Source organism: Melanotaenia boesemani, chromosome 21 (assembly GCF_017639745.1).
Source record: "Melanotaenia boesemani isolate fMelBoe1 chromosome 21, fMelBoe1.pri, whole genome shotgun sequence".
Lineage (NCBI taxonomy): Eukaryota > Metazoa > Chordata > Actinopteri > Atheriniformes > Melanotaeniidae > Melanotaenia > Melanotaenia boesemani.
In genome coordinates, this window is record NC_055702.1 from 5,359,974 (window position 1) to 5,375,924 (window position 15,951).

Genomic DNA, 15,951 nt, shown 5'->3' on the forward strand with positions numbered 1-15,951 from the left:
CTGATAAATAATATTTCATGCATGGCTCAGTGCAAGAACAACACATAAATTAATGCAATAAAAGAGGTTATTCAGATGGTATTTGTGAGTTATTAATCATGTTAATGTACAGAAATCAAAGTGAATGTGGATTCTGCTGAGTATCAACAAGTAGTCTTGTTTATATTATACAAATAGATTTGTAATTTGTTCAGTTTTTAAAAGTTCAATTTTCCTCATGTTTGTTTTCTGTTACCATCTCTTGTGTTAATGGGTCGGTTTTGACCCGTGTCTTAAATCAGCTGTAAAATACACAAAAAAACAAGTGTCTGATTTGTTTCTTATCTCTTGGTTACCTTGTTAGGCTTCCTTATTCACGAAAATATTGAGTTTAATGTTTTTGGTGTGGGCCTCCGGCATTTTTTTGTCAGGGATTTTTTTGTGGTCAAAACCAACCCTAATACAAAGGCTATAATTTCAACACAGGTATTTTATAATTTAGAGAAATTTTTATTTATTTATTTATTTATTTATTTATTTGTTTGTTTGTTTGTTTGTTTGTTTGTTTGTAATCAAAATATTTGATGTTATACCACATAAAACATGAATGATTCCCCAAGTCTTAATAAGTTATTTATCTTACTAATAACCACACAAAGCAGCATTGAATGCATTGAAGTTACTGTTTGTGTGTTTGAATGCTTCTTTTAAACATATTTAAAGCCATCCAATTAAGATTTAGTCTAATGTATATCTAATTAGGAACCATGGGACAATCAAAAGCCACTTTTTGGAAGTTTAACACGCGTATTACACACGCCAAGACAGCAGGGGGCGCTGTATGAGCAGTTTTTGGCTTAAAGTCTTAGAAACGTACCTACTTCCTTGTTGTCAAAATGGAAGCAGTTTTACTAAATGCTCGTTAGATATCCAGGATTGTTTCAGAAAAATACGTTTAAACTTTTTAATAGTTTTTTTTTCATAAGGAAAATGCTAACTTAGAAGATAACCTTAGTCTACAAGTGCATACTGAAGGGAAACATTTGAAAACTGGTGAAAGTTAGTAGCTTGAGTAAGCTAGTAGATCTAAGTTAGCTTGAATCTGTCGCTAATTGTTTACACTTAAATTGTACACACTTGACATTAATCTGCGTTGATCCCACACCTAGTTGTGATTTGTAGATTCGTCTTTTTTGTTTTACACTAAACATCAGTAGGATGCGGAGAGGTGTTGGTGCTGGAGCTATTGCCAAAAAGAAGCTGGCAGAGGTATTTAAGCTGTTACTAAATATTGGTTTTCTTGGTGACATCTGTGAATCTGCTGCTCTGTAAAAGATTTAAAACACCGTTTTAGAAGATATAACTTTGGGAAGACTGTCTTCTAGCCTAACGTTCCTGAATTCCTATAGATGGGAAATCTGCTGTAATACCTACCTGGATTTTGTAGCATCTGGGCATCTTGTAACAATTTCTGAATTTTCTTTGTTGGCACACAATATATTTCCTAAAATATTAAATAATTTGACATTATGTATATATATATATATATATATATATATATATATATATATATATATATATAAAGGAATTAAATTTTATCAAGAGATAAAATAATAACTGAATTATCCTTACAGAAATGTTGAACCTAAAATTGACTTGCACTTCCTTATTTCACCCATATTTGTTTGGTATATGATTTTCTAAAACACCGCAACAGCTAATAGTTTTTGTCTGCACACACATAAAAAAAAGAAAAAGAAAACCTGATGTTTGACAGATTGCATGATTACTACAGTACATGTACAGTAGAAAAGTATTGAGCCACCCTAATGTTTTAAAGTGAATTGCCAGGAAAACAAGTAACAGGTGTAACAATCCACTGAAAGATGTGCAAACCTAAATGAAATGACAGTATAGCTTTGTGCAATTCTAACAAACTTCCAAATTAATATTTCATATCACTATTATTATCCTCCTTCTGCTTCATATTTTTATTCTTCTGCTTTTTGTTCTGTTTTCTATCAAAATGATCTCACACTTCTTCAGTAATGTTGAGGTCTGGGCTCTGGGGAGGATTCATCACTCAGTAAGACGTTGCCACTGGTTCTGTCTAGTTCTTTTTTATTTTTGCAAACCTCAGTTTGTTCTCTACTCAGCCAGTTTCCTCAAATTACTCAAATACATATACTGGACTGAAATTGAGTGAAAAAGCAGCCGAAGTCCATAGAAAAACTTTGAACAAATGAAGCCTGGAGAACTGTTACAGACCAATAAAACAAGCCTGGCTACATGGAAGTAGAATATGAAGAAATGAGGACTGGATCAACACCTTGCACAGTCTTGTTTCTAGGATTTCTTTATGTTCTTAATCTTGCTTTGCTTTCTCTTTAGGCCAAATATAAAGAAAGAGGAACTGTTCTTGCAGAAGACCAAATCGTCCAGGTAAGTCTCTTTCTAATTTTTTCTACATTTTCAGTTATTAAAGTAATTGGGAAAAACAGCCTAAAAAATTAGCGTATTTTCCATGATTATGATAAGCTTTTGTTTCAGCTCTTCTCATAACATTTGGCATCTATTTCTTGTTTCTTTTAGTCTAAATAAAACCTTAATTTATCATTGTATTTGTGACAGTTTTCAGTACTCCATGACTATAATGAACAAATTAAGTTTTGGTATAAAGGTAGTATTTTATGTTGACAGAACTGTTATTGTTTTTCTGCCAGATGTCTAAGCAGCTGGAAACCTTCAAGTCAAACCTGGAGGAGTTTGCCAGCAAGCACAAACAAGAGATCCGCAAGAACTCGCAGTTCAGAGTCCAGTTTCAAGAAATGTGTGCCACCATTGGCGTTGACCCACTTGCTTGTAAGAAACATTTGGATTTTCAGAATAAAGTTAAATGGAGCCAAAAGTATGTCTCCTTTTCTCTTGCAAAAGGTCCATTGTTTTAAAAATTAACACACTGAAACTGCTGTTTTTGTTTATTTTTTTGTTGTTTTTTTTTTAACAGCTGGAAAAGGTTTTTGGTCTGAGATGCTCGGTGTAGGAGATTTCTATTATGAGCTTGGTGTACAGATTATTGAAGTGTGCCTTGCCTTAAAACACAGAAATGGAGGTTTGTAATTTTTAACTCTATAATATTTTGATAACATCCAGCGCTTTTGAGCAACAATTAATGGTACTTCATTTGGTCATTTACTCCAGCGTAATGTAACTATCATCATTACAAGTATCTCAGGCTTTATAATATCTAAAAATGGACTCATACACTGTAATTTGGGTGTTTTATTATAGGGCTAATTACTCTGGATGAACTCCATCAAAGAGTGCTGAAGGGACGGGGGAAGTATGCTCAGGATGTGAGTCAGTAAGTAATAATAGTTGTATTTGTTGAAGTTGCTCTCCCTAAATAATGTTTCCGATTTACATCATTAAATTCCCATGCACATACTGATTGTTATTTGTGCTTCACAGAGACGACTTGGTCCGAGCCATAAAGAAGCTGAAGGTGATGGGGAATGGCTTTGGGATGATTCCTGTTGGTGGTTCTTACTTGGTCCAGTCAGTACCAGCAGAGCTAAACATGGATCACACTGTAGTTCTGCAACTGGCTGAGGTACAGCGAAGCTCTGAGTATTTTTCCAAATTTAAGACGTTTTACTTTGACAGTAGATTATGTTTTATTACATTTATTTTTCCAGTTGAAAGTTATAGTTACAACTAGACAAGTTAATTAGTTTTTTTTAAGTCTTGAAAAGTTTGGTTAAGTTCTAATTTGCATAAAGTCCCTTTTACACATGCACTTCCTTATGAAGATACAGGTTTTATGTTATATTTAGTTTTATTTAGGTAATATCATCAGTCTTATCAGGTAAGAAGTTTGAACAAAACATACCAGCGTCAACACAGCCCAACTCCGAATCATATGCCTGCATGTTTATGTGAAGCTGAGAGCAGAGATGAAGCTTCAGAGTCGCAGATTTTGCCTAAAAAAGGTTTTTTTATGCCAAAGAAGTAGCTTGTCTTTCTGCTGCAAAATGATATTTGGTTGTTTCTTTGTAGAAAAAGGGATATGTCTCAGTGAGTGAGATCAAGGACAGTCTAAAATGGGAGAAGGAACGAGCGTGTCATGTTCTGGTAAGTTTTTATCAGCTCATTTGTTTCTGTAATATTTTGAAATCATTAAAAAATAATGTGATTAAATTATTTATAAATAAAGAAAGTCTTTAATACTTTTTCTGGCCTGCAGCATCCATTAAAAATAGTTTGTTTTAAAATGAAATTAGACCTCGGAGTGTCAAATGGTATTAAATACTGCCTGTAAACAAGAAGTATTGGGGAATAAAGAAATCTCTGGTACGACTACTAACATTAAACTTGGGTAGATCTTTGCTTCATGAATGGTGGCTATTTTTTTAAAGAACTTAAATTCTAAATTAATTTTCAGTTGCTTATTTGTCCATCAGTTTGTCCATGCACCTTATTCTGATCTGAGTTTAGAAGTTCAGTAGAGCTGCAGGCGTTTTTCTGACTAGATCAATCAATGAACAGTCTATTAATGGTCAGTCTCAGGGCACTAGAAATAACTGCCTTTGAGATTTCTTTAGCTTTATCTCTAAAATTAAAACATTAATAGTGTTGAGATGCTCCTTTTGTAAGTTATTTGCCTGAATAAATACACAACAAACAAGTTTTGTAGTTTCCAGTCCCGCTGTATTCATATACTTTGAAGAATTTTATTTATGTTACACTGAATAACTTGAATAATGACGATGACCCTCACCTGACATTGCCAGTCAAAATGCAGCAATAGTAGCACAGTCACCTGCTCAGGTGTTGCAGTAGGTATAATTTTATATCCATATTTATATATTAATTTATGCTGTCTGTTTTTACATACTTGCTCAAAAGTAAATTCAGCAGTGGCAGTTGTGTAATGACAGAAATGAAGCTGCAACACAGAGGTCACAAAAGCAAAATACATCATTAGATGATGCCGGGAAGTATTGTATAATATAATCCTCACATACTTTGACCAGATTGTGATCAAGCAAAGTATTACATGTTTTTTTAAAGCTTTAAGATACATGAATAAATGCAACCTCCCACACAGGGTTCATGATTTCATATTCTGTGTATTCCACCTCTCATATTTCCAGGATCATCTGCTGAAAGAAGGTTTGGCTTGGCTGGACTCTCAAGCAGCTGGCGAGGCGCAGTACTGGCTGCCTGCGCTCTTCTCTGAGCTGACCTCTCGTGATGTCACACCAGAGGAGGCTAATCAGATGACACCATGAGGAGTCATGGGTAGACTGGCGGTGGCAGCGTCAGAGGCATGGTGGTAAACAAAATGTGCCTGGAGGGGAGGCTCATGTGAGAGGGTTAGTTGGTTCTCTGGAGTAGGCAGGCAAGGTAAACTCCCTCTGAGATCACCTTTGGACTCAAGGAGGGGAAGTTTTTCTCCATCACAGCTATGCAGTGAGGATACATATGTTATCATGGAGCCTTTGAAAAGCAGTACAATTTCAGCCATCCTGGATAAGACATTCTGTTATGGGTAATTAGGGAAATCTCAATGTAAATAACCAAAAAAAAATTTTTAATTCTTGTACAAAAATAAACCTTTGATGAAACAACTCAGATATGTTTGAGTTTTTATTATTCTGCAGAATTTTTAAATGCATTTACAGCTTGAATATATTTCAAATAATTGACTTAAGTTCTCATAACATTGCTTCTCCTTCATATAATTTAACAGTTACAATCAGAAACCATTAAATAAACTCCGATCCCATTATAGAAAATCAGAATTCCCTCATGTTCGTGAGACATGTTCATGCAAAGCTTTGCTATCAGTTTTATGTGAAATTACACATTCGTCCACTCTAAGGATAATTTCTCATCTCTCACATAAACCATTCATGCCAAAACATTTTTGCAACATGCTCCTTGGGTCTTTTTAAGTTTATACTTAAAACTTGTTTAAAACTGTTTTATTATTTTTGCATAACTGGTGTTGCATATTATTAATATTCAGCCAAAAATCATTATTTAATTGCACTTTGTATTAAATCCTGCACAGAGCAGCAAGAACAAAAAATCTTTATCTAGTAGTGAAATTCAAATGAAAACGTTGCCAATTTAATATAAAAAGTTAGAAGAGGGACATTATGAAACAGGCAGACCTGTTCCAGTTGTAACAAATTTAATATTTTCACTATTAAAGGACTGGAGCTCTTATTGTTTACATAGCATGTTCCTCTCTTCTTCTATGGTTTATTGACACCCAAGTGGAGACTCAGCGCCTCCAACTGTTCAGTGTTGGAGGTGGGTCTAACAGTTTAGCATTTCTAAACATGCCTGTAGGCCTAGCCATGCCAAACACCTCAGTGCTGCTTTAGCCAAAATTTTGGGTGCTTTTGTCAGAACAAAAAACAGTAACATAAAGGCAACTTGTTAAACTGACAGCAAAACAGTAAAGTTCAGTGGCGGTAATACCACAAATTAAAAGCAAAAGTACAGATCCAACACCAACCCACCTTTTATTAATAAAGTGTATTTGTATTAGCTTAAGTTTTCTGCATATACTGTAATAATAATGCAAGATGAACAGAAAAAACAAACAATATCTGTGTGGAAACTGATGACGCTTTGCCCTAAAACAAACCTCACGTTCAACAGGAATATTAAGTAATGGCTCGACCCCACCAGGTTATTACAGGGAGTTAAGAAATATGTGAGTGTGCAGAATGTTGTTGGCAAAACTGAAATTTGCCCAGAAAAATGTTTGATTTATTTTGTTTTACCCATTAAGAAGTGATTTAACATGTAGATAAAATAATATTTAACCTGAAAGAGGATTTATGAGAAGAATGATATATAACTGAAAAGTAAATTTTAATTGAGACCCAATCAATTTGGCAATTTCATTGTCTCACAACCACTAATTTTACCCTTTACAGCGGGCCATATTACTGCCATAAAAAGGCACACAGAAGAAAAGTACTGTTTTTGGGGCAACAGTGGAAAAAAATGTGGCAAGGTTGTGGATTTTGTTTTGTAAGATGTTTGAGGTAACACGTTCGAGATGTAAGGCAATAACAGTCTGGTGCATGAGTCAGCCAATTTCAGGAAACAAGAATAAACAAGTAAAGATGTGGTGGTAAAGTTGGTTGTTTTCATTCATGCACAAGAGTCCTGAAATGTCACAGAGTGGTGGCCAAAATGTCAACAGAATTAACTTCAATAGAGATTTTCCATCCACCCCTGAAAATATCTGGTTCAAAATGACTCTTGTTAAGTAATTTAGTCTTATGAAGCCAGAGCCTACAAGCCATTTGAGATGGTTGCTACCTCCAACTTACACTCTAGATGCTACTGATTATTCATAATGTTCCTTTAATGGGTGAAACGAGAGAACTGCTTTGGCAACCCTGGTTTTAAATAAAAAAAGGCTTTAACTTTTCTTTTGGCCACAGTGCTGAGATAACACAGGCATTTTGCAAATCCCTGGAAGCTGGCATGGCAGACCCCCAAAAGCTTAAAGGGTTAAGGAAACAGTCAAACGTCTACACCTGCCCATCTTTTAAGAAAAGCTCAGGCCACATTCATAGCCTGACACCACGCTCACAACTCGTGGCCATAGACGTGATCCTCAAACACGGACTGCTCCATATGGTCACAGATCATTGTGCAGAAGGGACACACTCGGTGACTCTGTTCATGCTGCTCCAGTTCGTCTCGGGTAATGCCCGGGAAACTCTCCTGGCAGTGACGACACACCAGTGACTGCTGGGGATAGAAATAGAGACAGTGTTTCACAACAGGTAACAAAATAGGGAGAGTATTATGTTTTAAGTCTGCTCAAAATAAACTAATGGTCGAGTCACTCGTGTGGATATCTAAAGATGATGTGAGCTGGGGATGTTTTCCTTCTTTATATGTTGTTAAAATCAGAGATGCTTTGGAAGTTATGTCTTTAATACCAGATCCTCAAAGAAATTAAATGCAATGTTCAGGATTTGCTTAATTTTTGCTTAATTTTTTTTCTGGCTCTCCAGGTTACTTAATGCTATTTAAACATTGTATGAGATTTAAACATAAATTAGTTTTCTTCCACACATTTAACCTCTTAACACCTGGATTCATTTACAATTATGAATGAATGAATGAAACAAAATGAAAAAGACTTTTAAATTAATTACAGTCTGTTCGCACCTCTCATTGAGAAGGCAGATAATATTTCTTTCCTTCACACAATTCACCAAAGACTGAAGAGATCGGCAGTGCCTGAGCCCCTCTATCACATTTCTTCTCAACTTTTACTTTTGGTCTTAACATATTTACCCCTTTACTGCATCTCTTCCTATTTCTGCTGCTTTAGATCATTAAATAAGAATAAATTTTAACTTTTAAAACCTGTTTGCTGAGGGAAATAACTTGACTTACCTCCTCTCCCTGTAATCCTTCAATGCTATCTGTAAAGAAAAGTAAATTAGTTTACTGCACCCAAGTATCGTTATATAAACATTCATTTATTGTTCAGTCTAAGGCGTCAGCTGGTACTTTTTCAGTAATCAATCTGGTTTATTATTCCTTGGTTATTTGTTAAATTGCAACAACTCCATATTTTGGCCTGATGACATTTAAATGTTTTAATACAATTTTTTGGATTATAATCAGAAGAACAATGAGTCAAATGGTTGTATTTTAAAAAGAGTTCATTTCAATAGGAACCTCTAAATGTAACCTGCTCCATCAAAAGCATGCTATTCTATTCTATTCTATTCTATAGTCCTTTGGCAGATGCTTCTCTCCAAAGCGACTTGCATCTCACAAGAACAACACAAGCAAGAATTCAAACAGGATGGGAAATATTAACTAAGTGGTAGTCAGCTCTTTTTCTTTTTTTCTTCTTTTTATTGCTTGGAGCTTAGTTTTAGTTTTCTCTGAATGTCTGTGTTGTCAAAACAGATTTCATTGCTCAGTACACACCCTGTTTTTCTGCTGTGCACATGACAATAAGCTTCTTGAAACTTAAAGAGCTAAGTACTCAAACCAGATTAAAAGAAAGTCAAATGAAAACACAGAAGCTTCAACATACTTTCCTAACCTATCTTTCCTGCTTTGCTGAACACTCTTGAAGCAGTTCTTTAAATTGTACATTAAATTGTACTAGGGCCATGAATTTAATATGCTCCAGAAAAAGAAGCAGCAACATAATGTTGGGTCCTAGGTAGGCAATGTTTACTTGAGATTAATGTGTGACAGTAAAAGTATTTGTCAGAGATGTCAGCAGGAGAGATCTATCATGGAGAACAGATTGTAAATAATGTCTAGATTTGCTGGAAGAGGTTTACAGATAGAATAAAAGGTAGTGTAGGAAATCCTGCAACTGAAATACTTTAAATCACCAGATATTCTGAATGATTCTGGACACAATAATCATGAAGTTAAAAGCAGATATCATGGCAGCCCTGTCATGAGTACATCAGATCTACTGTCACTTCTGAGGTCTTCAGTTTTATCTCAAGTGAACATGTTACTGTTTCTAGAAAAAAACATAAGGGTATCCCATCTTTGAGCACCACGATGAGTAGTCCTTAGACCTCCACTGTACTTCAGGTAAGAAAAACACCACTGTTTTCTAACAATGAGCGTCCTCTTCATCCAACAAGTGAAGTATAGTTTTTGGCTTTAAAATGTACAAAAAGTGTTTATATTTTTCGTACCTATGGTTTCATAGATGTTATCGGACTGGTCTGGTGCCTGCTGGTCATTGGAGGCTGAAGTGTCACCAGCTGGAGAGGTGACATTAGGCTGCATGTATGCTGAGTCAGCAGAAGCTGCGTCATGGCTGGTGAAAACTCTACGCAGCCCTTCAATTTGATCTTTGAGTTCCTGATGGAATAAACACAGTTAATGTGTCTAAATTCACAAAAATCATCCAGTTTAAACTTTTGCCAAGTAATGATGGAAATGATATTTGTGTACCAAGTTTTCTTTGGTGAGCTCATCTTTCTCTCGAGTCACAAGAGCAAGCTGCTGGTCCAGGTCCTCAATGTTTATGTTCTTGTCTGCAATCATTCCATTCATCTCTCTACATTGCATCTGAAAAATTATGACGGGAAAGCTACAGTTTTAGTTTCAACACAAACAGAATCTGACTATTATCATATGAAGCCTAAAAATATGTGTGCATCTGTCAAGTCTAATGGCTAAGCAGCTCATTTTCTGCATATATGGGAAGTTATAATCATGCTAAAAACAGACTATTATATAGAGTATAACCATATATTAAAATATTAGTATTCAAGAAAAACAACCCCAGGTAAAAAGCAACTACTCCAAATACTTTTCAAGATAAAACTAAGCTCTACTGTGTTTTAGATGCTTGACTTCACCTCATATTTGGAATTTCTCTGTTGCTCTTGCTCGTACGATATCACCATTTTCGCCAGCTTCTCCTTGACACGTCCCAGCTCATCTTTCAGGATCTCAACTTGCCTCTTGGTGTTCCTTGTTTCCTCCCTCTCATTAGTCAGCTTTTCCTGTGTTTCTTGCAGCTGCCTGCCAAGAGTCTGACACTGCACCTGAGGAGGACGCATCAATGAGCTTCCTTCTGAAGTTCACTCACCAGAATTTTCTAAAGAGACCATAAGCCTCTCTGTTGTTCCTACCGTCAGGTCATTTTCTGAAGAATTCTGCACAGTCTCCTGGTTCGACAGCCTCCGAACCAACTCCTTGTTCTCTCTTGTCACTGTATCTATGCTCTGTGCTACGCCTTGCAACTTCTGGAGCTCTGCAGTGAGCCGCTCCTTCTCTTTCTTACTGCTCTGAACGTCAACCTGCCACAGGGAAAGTACACATTTCAATAACTGTTCCCATAAATCAGAAGTGTCCACCACCAGTTCTCAAGGGCCACAGTCCTGCATGTTTTATGTTTCCCTGCTCCAACACATTTGATTCATATTAAAAGTCTCTCCTCAACAGCTTGTAGTCAAGTTCTGCCCGAGCATGTTAACCCTTTAATCCGATTCCGAGGTCAAAAATCCGAGGTGTGCTGCAGCAAGAAACATCCAAATTCTGTAGGAATGACACCCCTTCCCTAAATTATCAAAATGTGGTCTATCCAGTAACGTTACTTTAACAATCAGTGTTTTTAATGACAAGGTTTTGTTTTATTTTTGACCAGATTTAAAAAGTCATGTAACTCAGCTTTTACTGTCAGGAAAGCTAAAACTTGTGTTGGCACTAGATCTCAAAGGTTAGAGATGTTAATGTGTTTAGGGAGGTATAGAATCAAGGATCTAAAAACAGAATAATTTGCATGTAATTTAAATATTGAAGAGGTAATACTTGTCTGACCTCCTAAAAAATAGAAGTATCAATGTTTAATGTTTACTTGAAATCAAATGTAAAATGATGAGACTATTTCTGTGACCTCTTGTCTAAAATGTGTTCACTGTTCTGCCTCTGTATGTCATTTACAAATTCACTTTGGGAGATATGTTTAAAAACCCTTAACAGGGGAAAAACATCTGGATCAACATGACAATTTATTCACTCCTACATTTGGACGTACCTTACTTCTGTACTTAAAATGAACAAAATCCTGCCTGAAACCTTTCTGTGCAACAGTTTTGTACCATCATTCATTGCATGTTCCTTTGAAGTAGGTACAGTTCTTCCACAACTAACCTAAATGTTTCTATAGTTTATTATATATTGCAGGGATCACCAACTCTGGACCTCTTGGGCCAGTACCCTGCAGGTTTTAGATGTTTCCCTTATACAACACACCTGACTCAAATCAATGGGTCATTAAGAAGCTTGTGCAGAACTTAACAAGCTGTTGGAGAACTATTTTGTTTTAATCAGGTGTGTTGCAGCAGAGAAACCTCTAACACCTGTAAGACACTGGCCCAAAAGCTCCAGAGTCAGTGAGCCCTGATATATTCTATATTCTATATTTTATTCCTGTAATAAACATTAACTTTAGCATCAAATGCACATCAAACTGCTGTTGGAAACAGTCTCTTTTTTATCTGTAGGAAGTCACGCCAGTGAAATCTTATTAATGTGTTTAATGATTTAAAAAAGCTTAATAAACTACATGGCAACTTGAAGAGCACTTCAACTTTAGCCACTTTAACTTTTGCCTTGCGGAGTAATAATTTCTGTTTTATCATGAATATAGGTGCGCATTGAATCTATTTTACCTGTAAAAGCTGGATGGCGTCCTTTGTTTTCAACAGCTCTCGTTCTCTTTCTCTGAGTTTGGCTTTTAGACTTAAACACACACAAACATGAACATTAGAGGCCTAAAAACAGTTTGTAGTAACTTGTAAATATGGTCACATATTTTAACCATGAAAATAAAGACAAAAGCGAAGACTGGTCTCACTCGGTAATCTCCTTATCTTGAGCAAAATCCTTCTCCTTCAGCTTCTCACGTTCTTCTTTTAGTTGATTGATCTTCATCACAGCTTGATCATATCTCTCCTGAAGGAATGTAACAGAAAATTGAACAAGACAGGACTGATTTAAGTTGTGAAGCCTTTACCAGGATAAAATAATCTTACCTCTTTTTTTCTTAATGAATTCAAGCTCTGGCTCTGCTCCGTGGTGTCATATTGTAATTCCCTCTGCTTTGCCAACTGGACCTCCTCCTTGTAATGAAATTAAAGTTATAATTTATCACCGATGATGCAGCAATGACTTCACAGATCACACATGAACAGAAGACAAACCTTCAAGTGGTTATTCTCCTGCAGCTGTGCCTGCAACTTGCTCTTAAGATTTTCATTTTCCACCTTGATCTGATCCATTCCTTTCACCAGTTCAGTCTGTGCTGCCTGGCTCTTCTCAATCTCCACCTACACAGATCAAACATACTGTGTCAGCCTATCAAAGTTCAATTTAAAGTTTACAACCTTCTCTGTTTCACAATGAGCAAATAACCACAATATCACCCAGAGTCAGATAAGCAGACCTTGAAGCTAGCAGTTTCTCTTTGCTCCATCAGCAGAGTGCTTTTTAAGGTTTCATTTTCCAATCTCATGGCATCCAACTCTTTCTGAAGCCGAGTTTTCTCACGCAGGCTCTGATCAACTTGCTCCTGAGATAAGATTTTTAAAAGTACACATATTTCAGGTAAATAAAAAGCTTTATTTACTTTTCAGAGATCTGGTTTCACAAAAGTACAGCAAGCAGCAGTTCAAATCCTGCAGTCAAATGTGCATTTGAAAGCAAATTATAAAGAAAAAAGAGCAAAAAGCTAACAAGCATGCTGCAGAAAGGCTCATTTTTAAAATGCGTTTGACTACAGCGACCACATAAATGGTGAACTTAGTCACCACTTAATCATTCACTTACTTTTTAAGTTTAAGTTCATCTAATGGTACTTTGTGTTATCAATCCACATTTGCAAAGTAAAAAGAAAGTCTATCAACGTGTTTTTATAATAATCTCTAAAATATCCCTAATATAACCTCTAACTTGCATATTTATTCAATCTGGAGCATGTCCATAGAGTAACTTAGAACAGATTTCACATGTCTTGTTTGCATTTTAATACCTGTGTGGTAACAACCAGAAGGTCGTCTTCAGCGCTGCTCTCCAAGCTTTGCCCAACTGCATTTCTGAAACAGAAGGGCGTGCTGGCTCCTCTCACCTGCCCCGTACTGTCAACGTAGCAGAACTGGTAGAACTCGATCTCGTCTTTTGGCAGGTAGTAATCTGACGGAACAAAGACAGAGAAAACAGAAAGCAAAATATTGATCTTATTCATTACTACGACAGAAGACTAGGTTCTGTTTAATCTGTTGATTATTTTAATGGCTATTTATTAATTAATTAAAAATAATTTAAATGAAAAACCTTTTTTTTGCCTTTTGCCAACTGATCCTCCGCTTAAAAAGACAAAAACTGCCTAAAATTTAACATCTTGCAGTTATAATCAGAGATTTTTATTTTAATTCTTCAATATAAACTGATCAAATATTGTAGAGTATTTATGTTTCTGTCAACAGATGAAGTAACTGTTTGACAATCAGCCATTTCTTTATGTTTTTAATGCTGGTATCATATTTTTAGCATCATTTGAAATAAATTATGGTCAATACATCAGTGTTGTACTAAATCTAAAAGCACCGAAGAGTTGGGAAAGAAACAGGCGCAAAGTTTAAGATGGTTCAAGTTTTGAAGGGCATATAAAAATATTTTAAATTAAACAAAATTAGATGGTAAAATCCCATTATAGTTGAACGACACATAACTTACATAAATACTAAGAAAGCAGTCTTCATGGTATACTCACCAACATCTCACCCTAAACAATAGACTGTATAAATCCTATATAAATTTAAATGCTGACAATGTTGTTATAAAGATCCTCTTTTATGGTTCATTTTGGTTTTTTTTTACCTTAGTGACCTTCCTGTGAACTCAGTGGATCCATATTTATTTATTTTTTTCTGGTTTGCATGTCGGATTTAGCAGTCTTTGTAAGAATTATGTAAGGGGAGTTTTGGAAAACTGGATTTGAAGATGAATCATACTTGTACTGTTTACATATCAGGCACGAAGAGGAGTTTACATCCCAAACATGACTCAACCCTTTCACCTGGCAGTGAAAGTGCAACTTACCTTTAAACAAGGCTTGCCTTGTAATCGCCTCTTGCCCATCCACATCATTGTGTAGCTCCACCCAGACAAAAGTGTGATAATCCTTGGTTGAACTCCAACCCACCTGCAACAGAAACAATCACCCTTCAGTTTAACACTTACTGGACATAAACAAAAAGTCTGTAAAATAGCCCACCTTGAAAATGCCCACCCAGTCCCTGGAGTTAGACTGGAATGCAGCATTGAGGGTGTAGCAGCAGGTGATGTGGGTTGAGGGCGGGTATGAGTGGGGGATGTCGATGAAGACCACCTGAGAGAAGGTGTGAGGCGAGAGATCACCCGCTGCTGCTGCCTCTGTAGGGCTATCCATGGTGGGCTGCCAAAATACACACGACATTTAATGTGTCTGACTGGTGACAGCAGGTGCCACAAGTTGTGTCAGAAAGCAGCACCGGTGTTTTAGAAGCCTTTTCCTTCCTGTCACTGATGTTTTGTTTTTTTTGTTTTTTACCTGCGCAGTTAAAAATCTTGCTTTCGTTTGTTCGGATTTTCTTTTTACTCACTCATAACAAATTCAAAAATAAATTTCACACAAACAAAAGGCTGTAGTTCTGATTTTTAGGCTAATATTATATCCTACGTGTTTTGTTTAGTTTTGTTTTAAGAAAGTAACCTACGTTTACAACACGAGAAAAGAAAGAATAAAACCGAAAGTAAAGGAAACATAAACAGCATAAAATAAACAAGACTTTGCTAGCATTGATACACGATTATGTTTTAAACTCCAGCCCACTTTACAAACTTAAAATAATTTCGAAACTTTCAGAAAATCGCATTAAACTTACATTTGTTGTCAGCGTCGTAGACCTAAGAACTACGTCGTGCTTCGTCGTCCCGACACCCAGGCAAGTGTGCATTCAGTGCTGCTCGGAAATTTGAGTTACAAGCGTGTCGAAGTAATGACACGCTAAATCGACAGATGGCAAAATAATTTAAATGTTTCATTTAAACGACTAATTAATTTCTATATGCAATATTGCTGAATCAACATGTTTCTTTTATTGTTTTGAATAGATAAAAGATCTCTGTAGGTTTTCTCTTTTACTTTTCTTTTGTTATTTTCTTGTAAAATTGATACTTTATTCACTTTTTACTTGTCTGCTATTTTTCTATTGTTTTCAGTTTGAAATATTTAATTTTTTTAGCATACTATATACAATTGTATCTTGTTTAAATTTCATTTAAATGTGTGTGCGTTTTATATAACATAGTTTATTTGTTTCCAATTGTTAATGAAAGCATCGGAAATGTCTCGAATTAATGTCTGCATTGTGGGATATGAAGTCC

The 15,951-nt window shown here is 35.8% G+C and overlaps 2 protein-coding genes across 3 annotated transcripts; one reads left to right on the forward strand and one right to left on the reverse strand.

Moving 5' to 3' along the window:
* Window positions 1-862: 862 nt before the first annotated feature.
* Window positions 863-5,612, forward strand: snf8 (SNF8 subunit of ESCRT-II). Its single transcript, XM_041973198.1, has 8 exons — window positions 863-1,248; window positions 2,371-2,421; window positions 2,703-2,841; window positions 2,987-3,091; window positions 3,271-3,343; window positions 3,451-3,592; window positions 4,039-4,113; window positions 5,136-5,612. Exons 1-8 carry the CDS (start codon window positions 1,198-1,200, stop codon window positions 5,271-5,273), a joined length of 774 nt encoding a protein of 257 aa, XP_041829132.1. The 5' UTR covers window positions 863-1,197; the 3' UTR covers window positions 5,274-5,612.
* A 6-nt stretch (window positions 5,613-5,618) lies between these two features.
* calcoco2 (calcium binding and coiled-coil domain 2) lies at window positions 5,619-15,536 on the reverse strand. Of its 2 annotated transcripts, none has more exons than XM_041973197.1 (15): window positions 15,450-15,536; window positions 14,801-14,980; window positions 14,626-14,728; window positions 13,556-13,716; window positions 12,971-13,096; window positions 12,729-12,854; window positions 12,561-12,647; window positions 12,383-12,480; window positions 12,198-12,267; window positions 10,656-10,823; window positions 10,380-10,568; window positions 9,970-10,086; window positions 9,708-9,876; window positions 8,425-8,453; window positions 5,619-7,764 (listed from the first exon to the last, which is right to left on the reverse strand). In XM_041973197.1, exons 1-15 carry the CDS (start codon window positions 15,519-15,521, stop codon window positions 7,603-7,605), a joined length of 1,857 nt encoding a protein of 618 aa, XP_041829131.1. In that variant the 5' UTR covers window positions 15,522-15,536; the 3' UTR covers window positions 5,619-7,602. The 2 variants fall into 2 exon arrangements, with proteins under 2 accessions (XP_041829131.1, XP_041829130.1); XM_041973196.1 differs by having other exon boundaries at window positions 5,619-7,767.
* Between the last annotated feature and the right edge of the window lie 415 nt (window positions 15,537-15,951).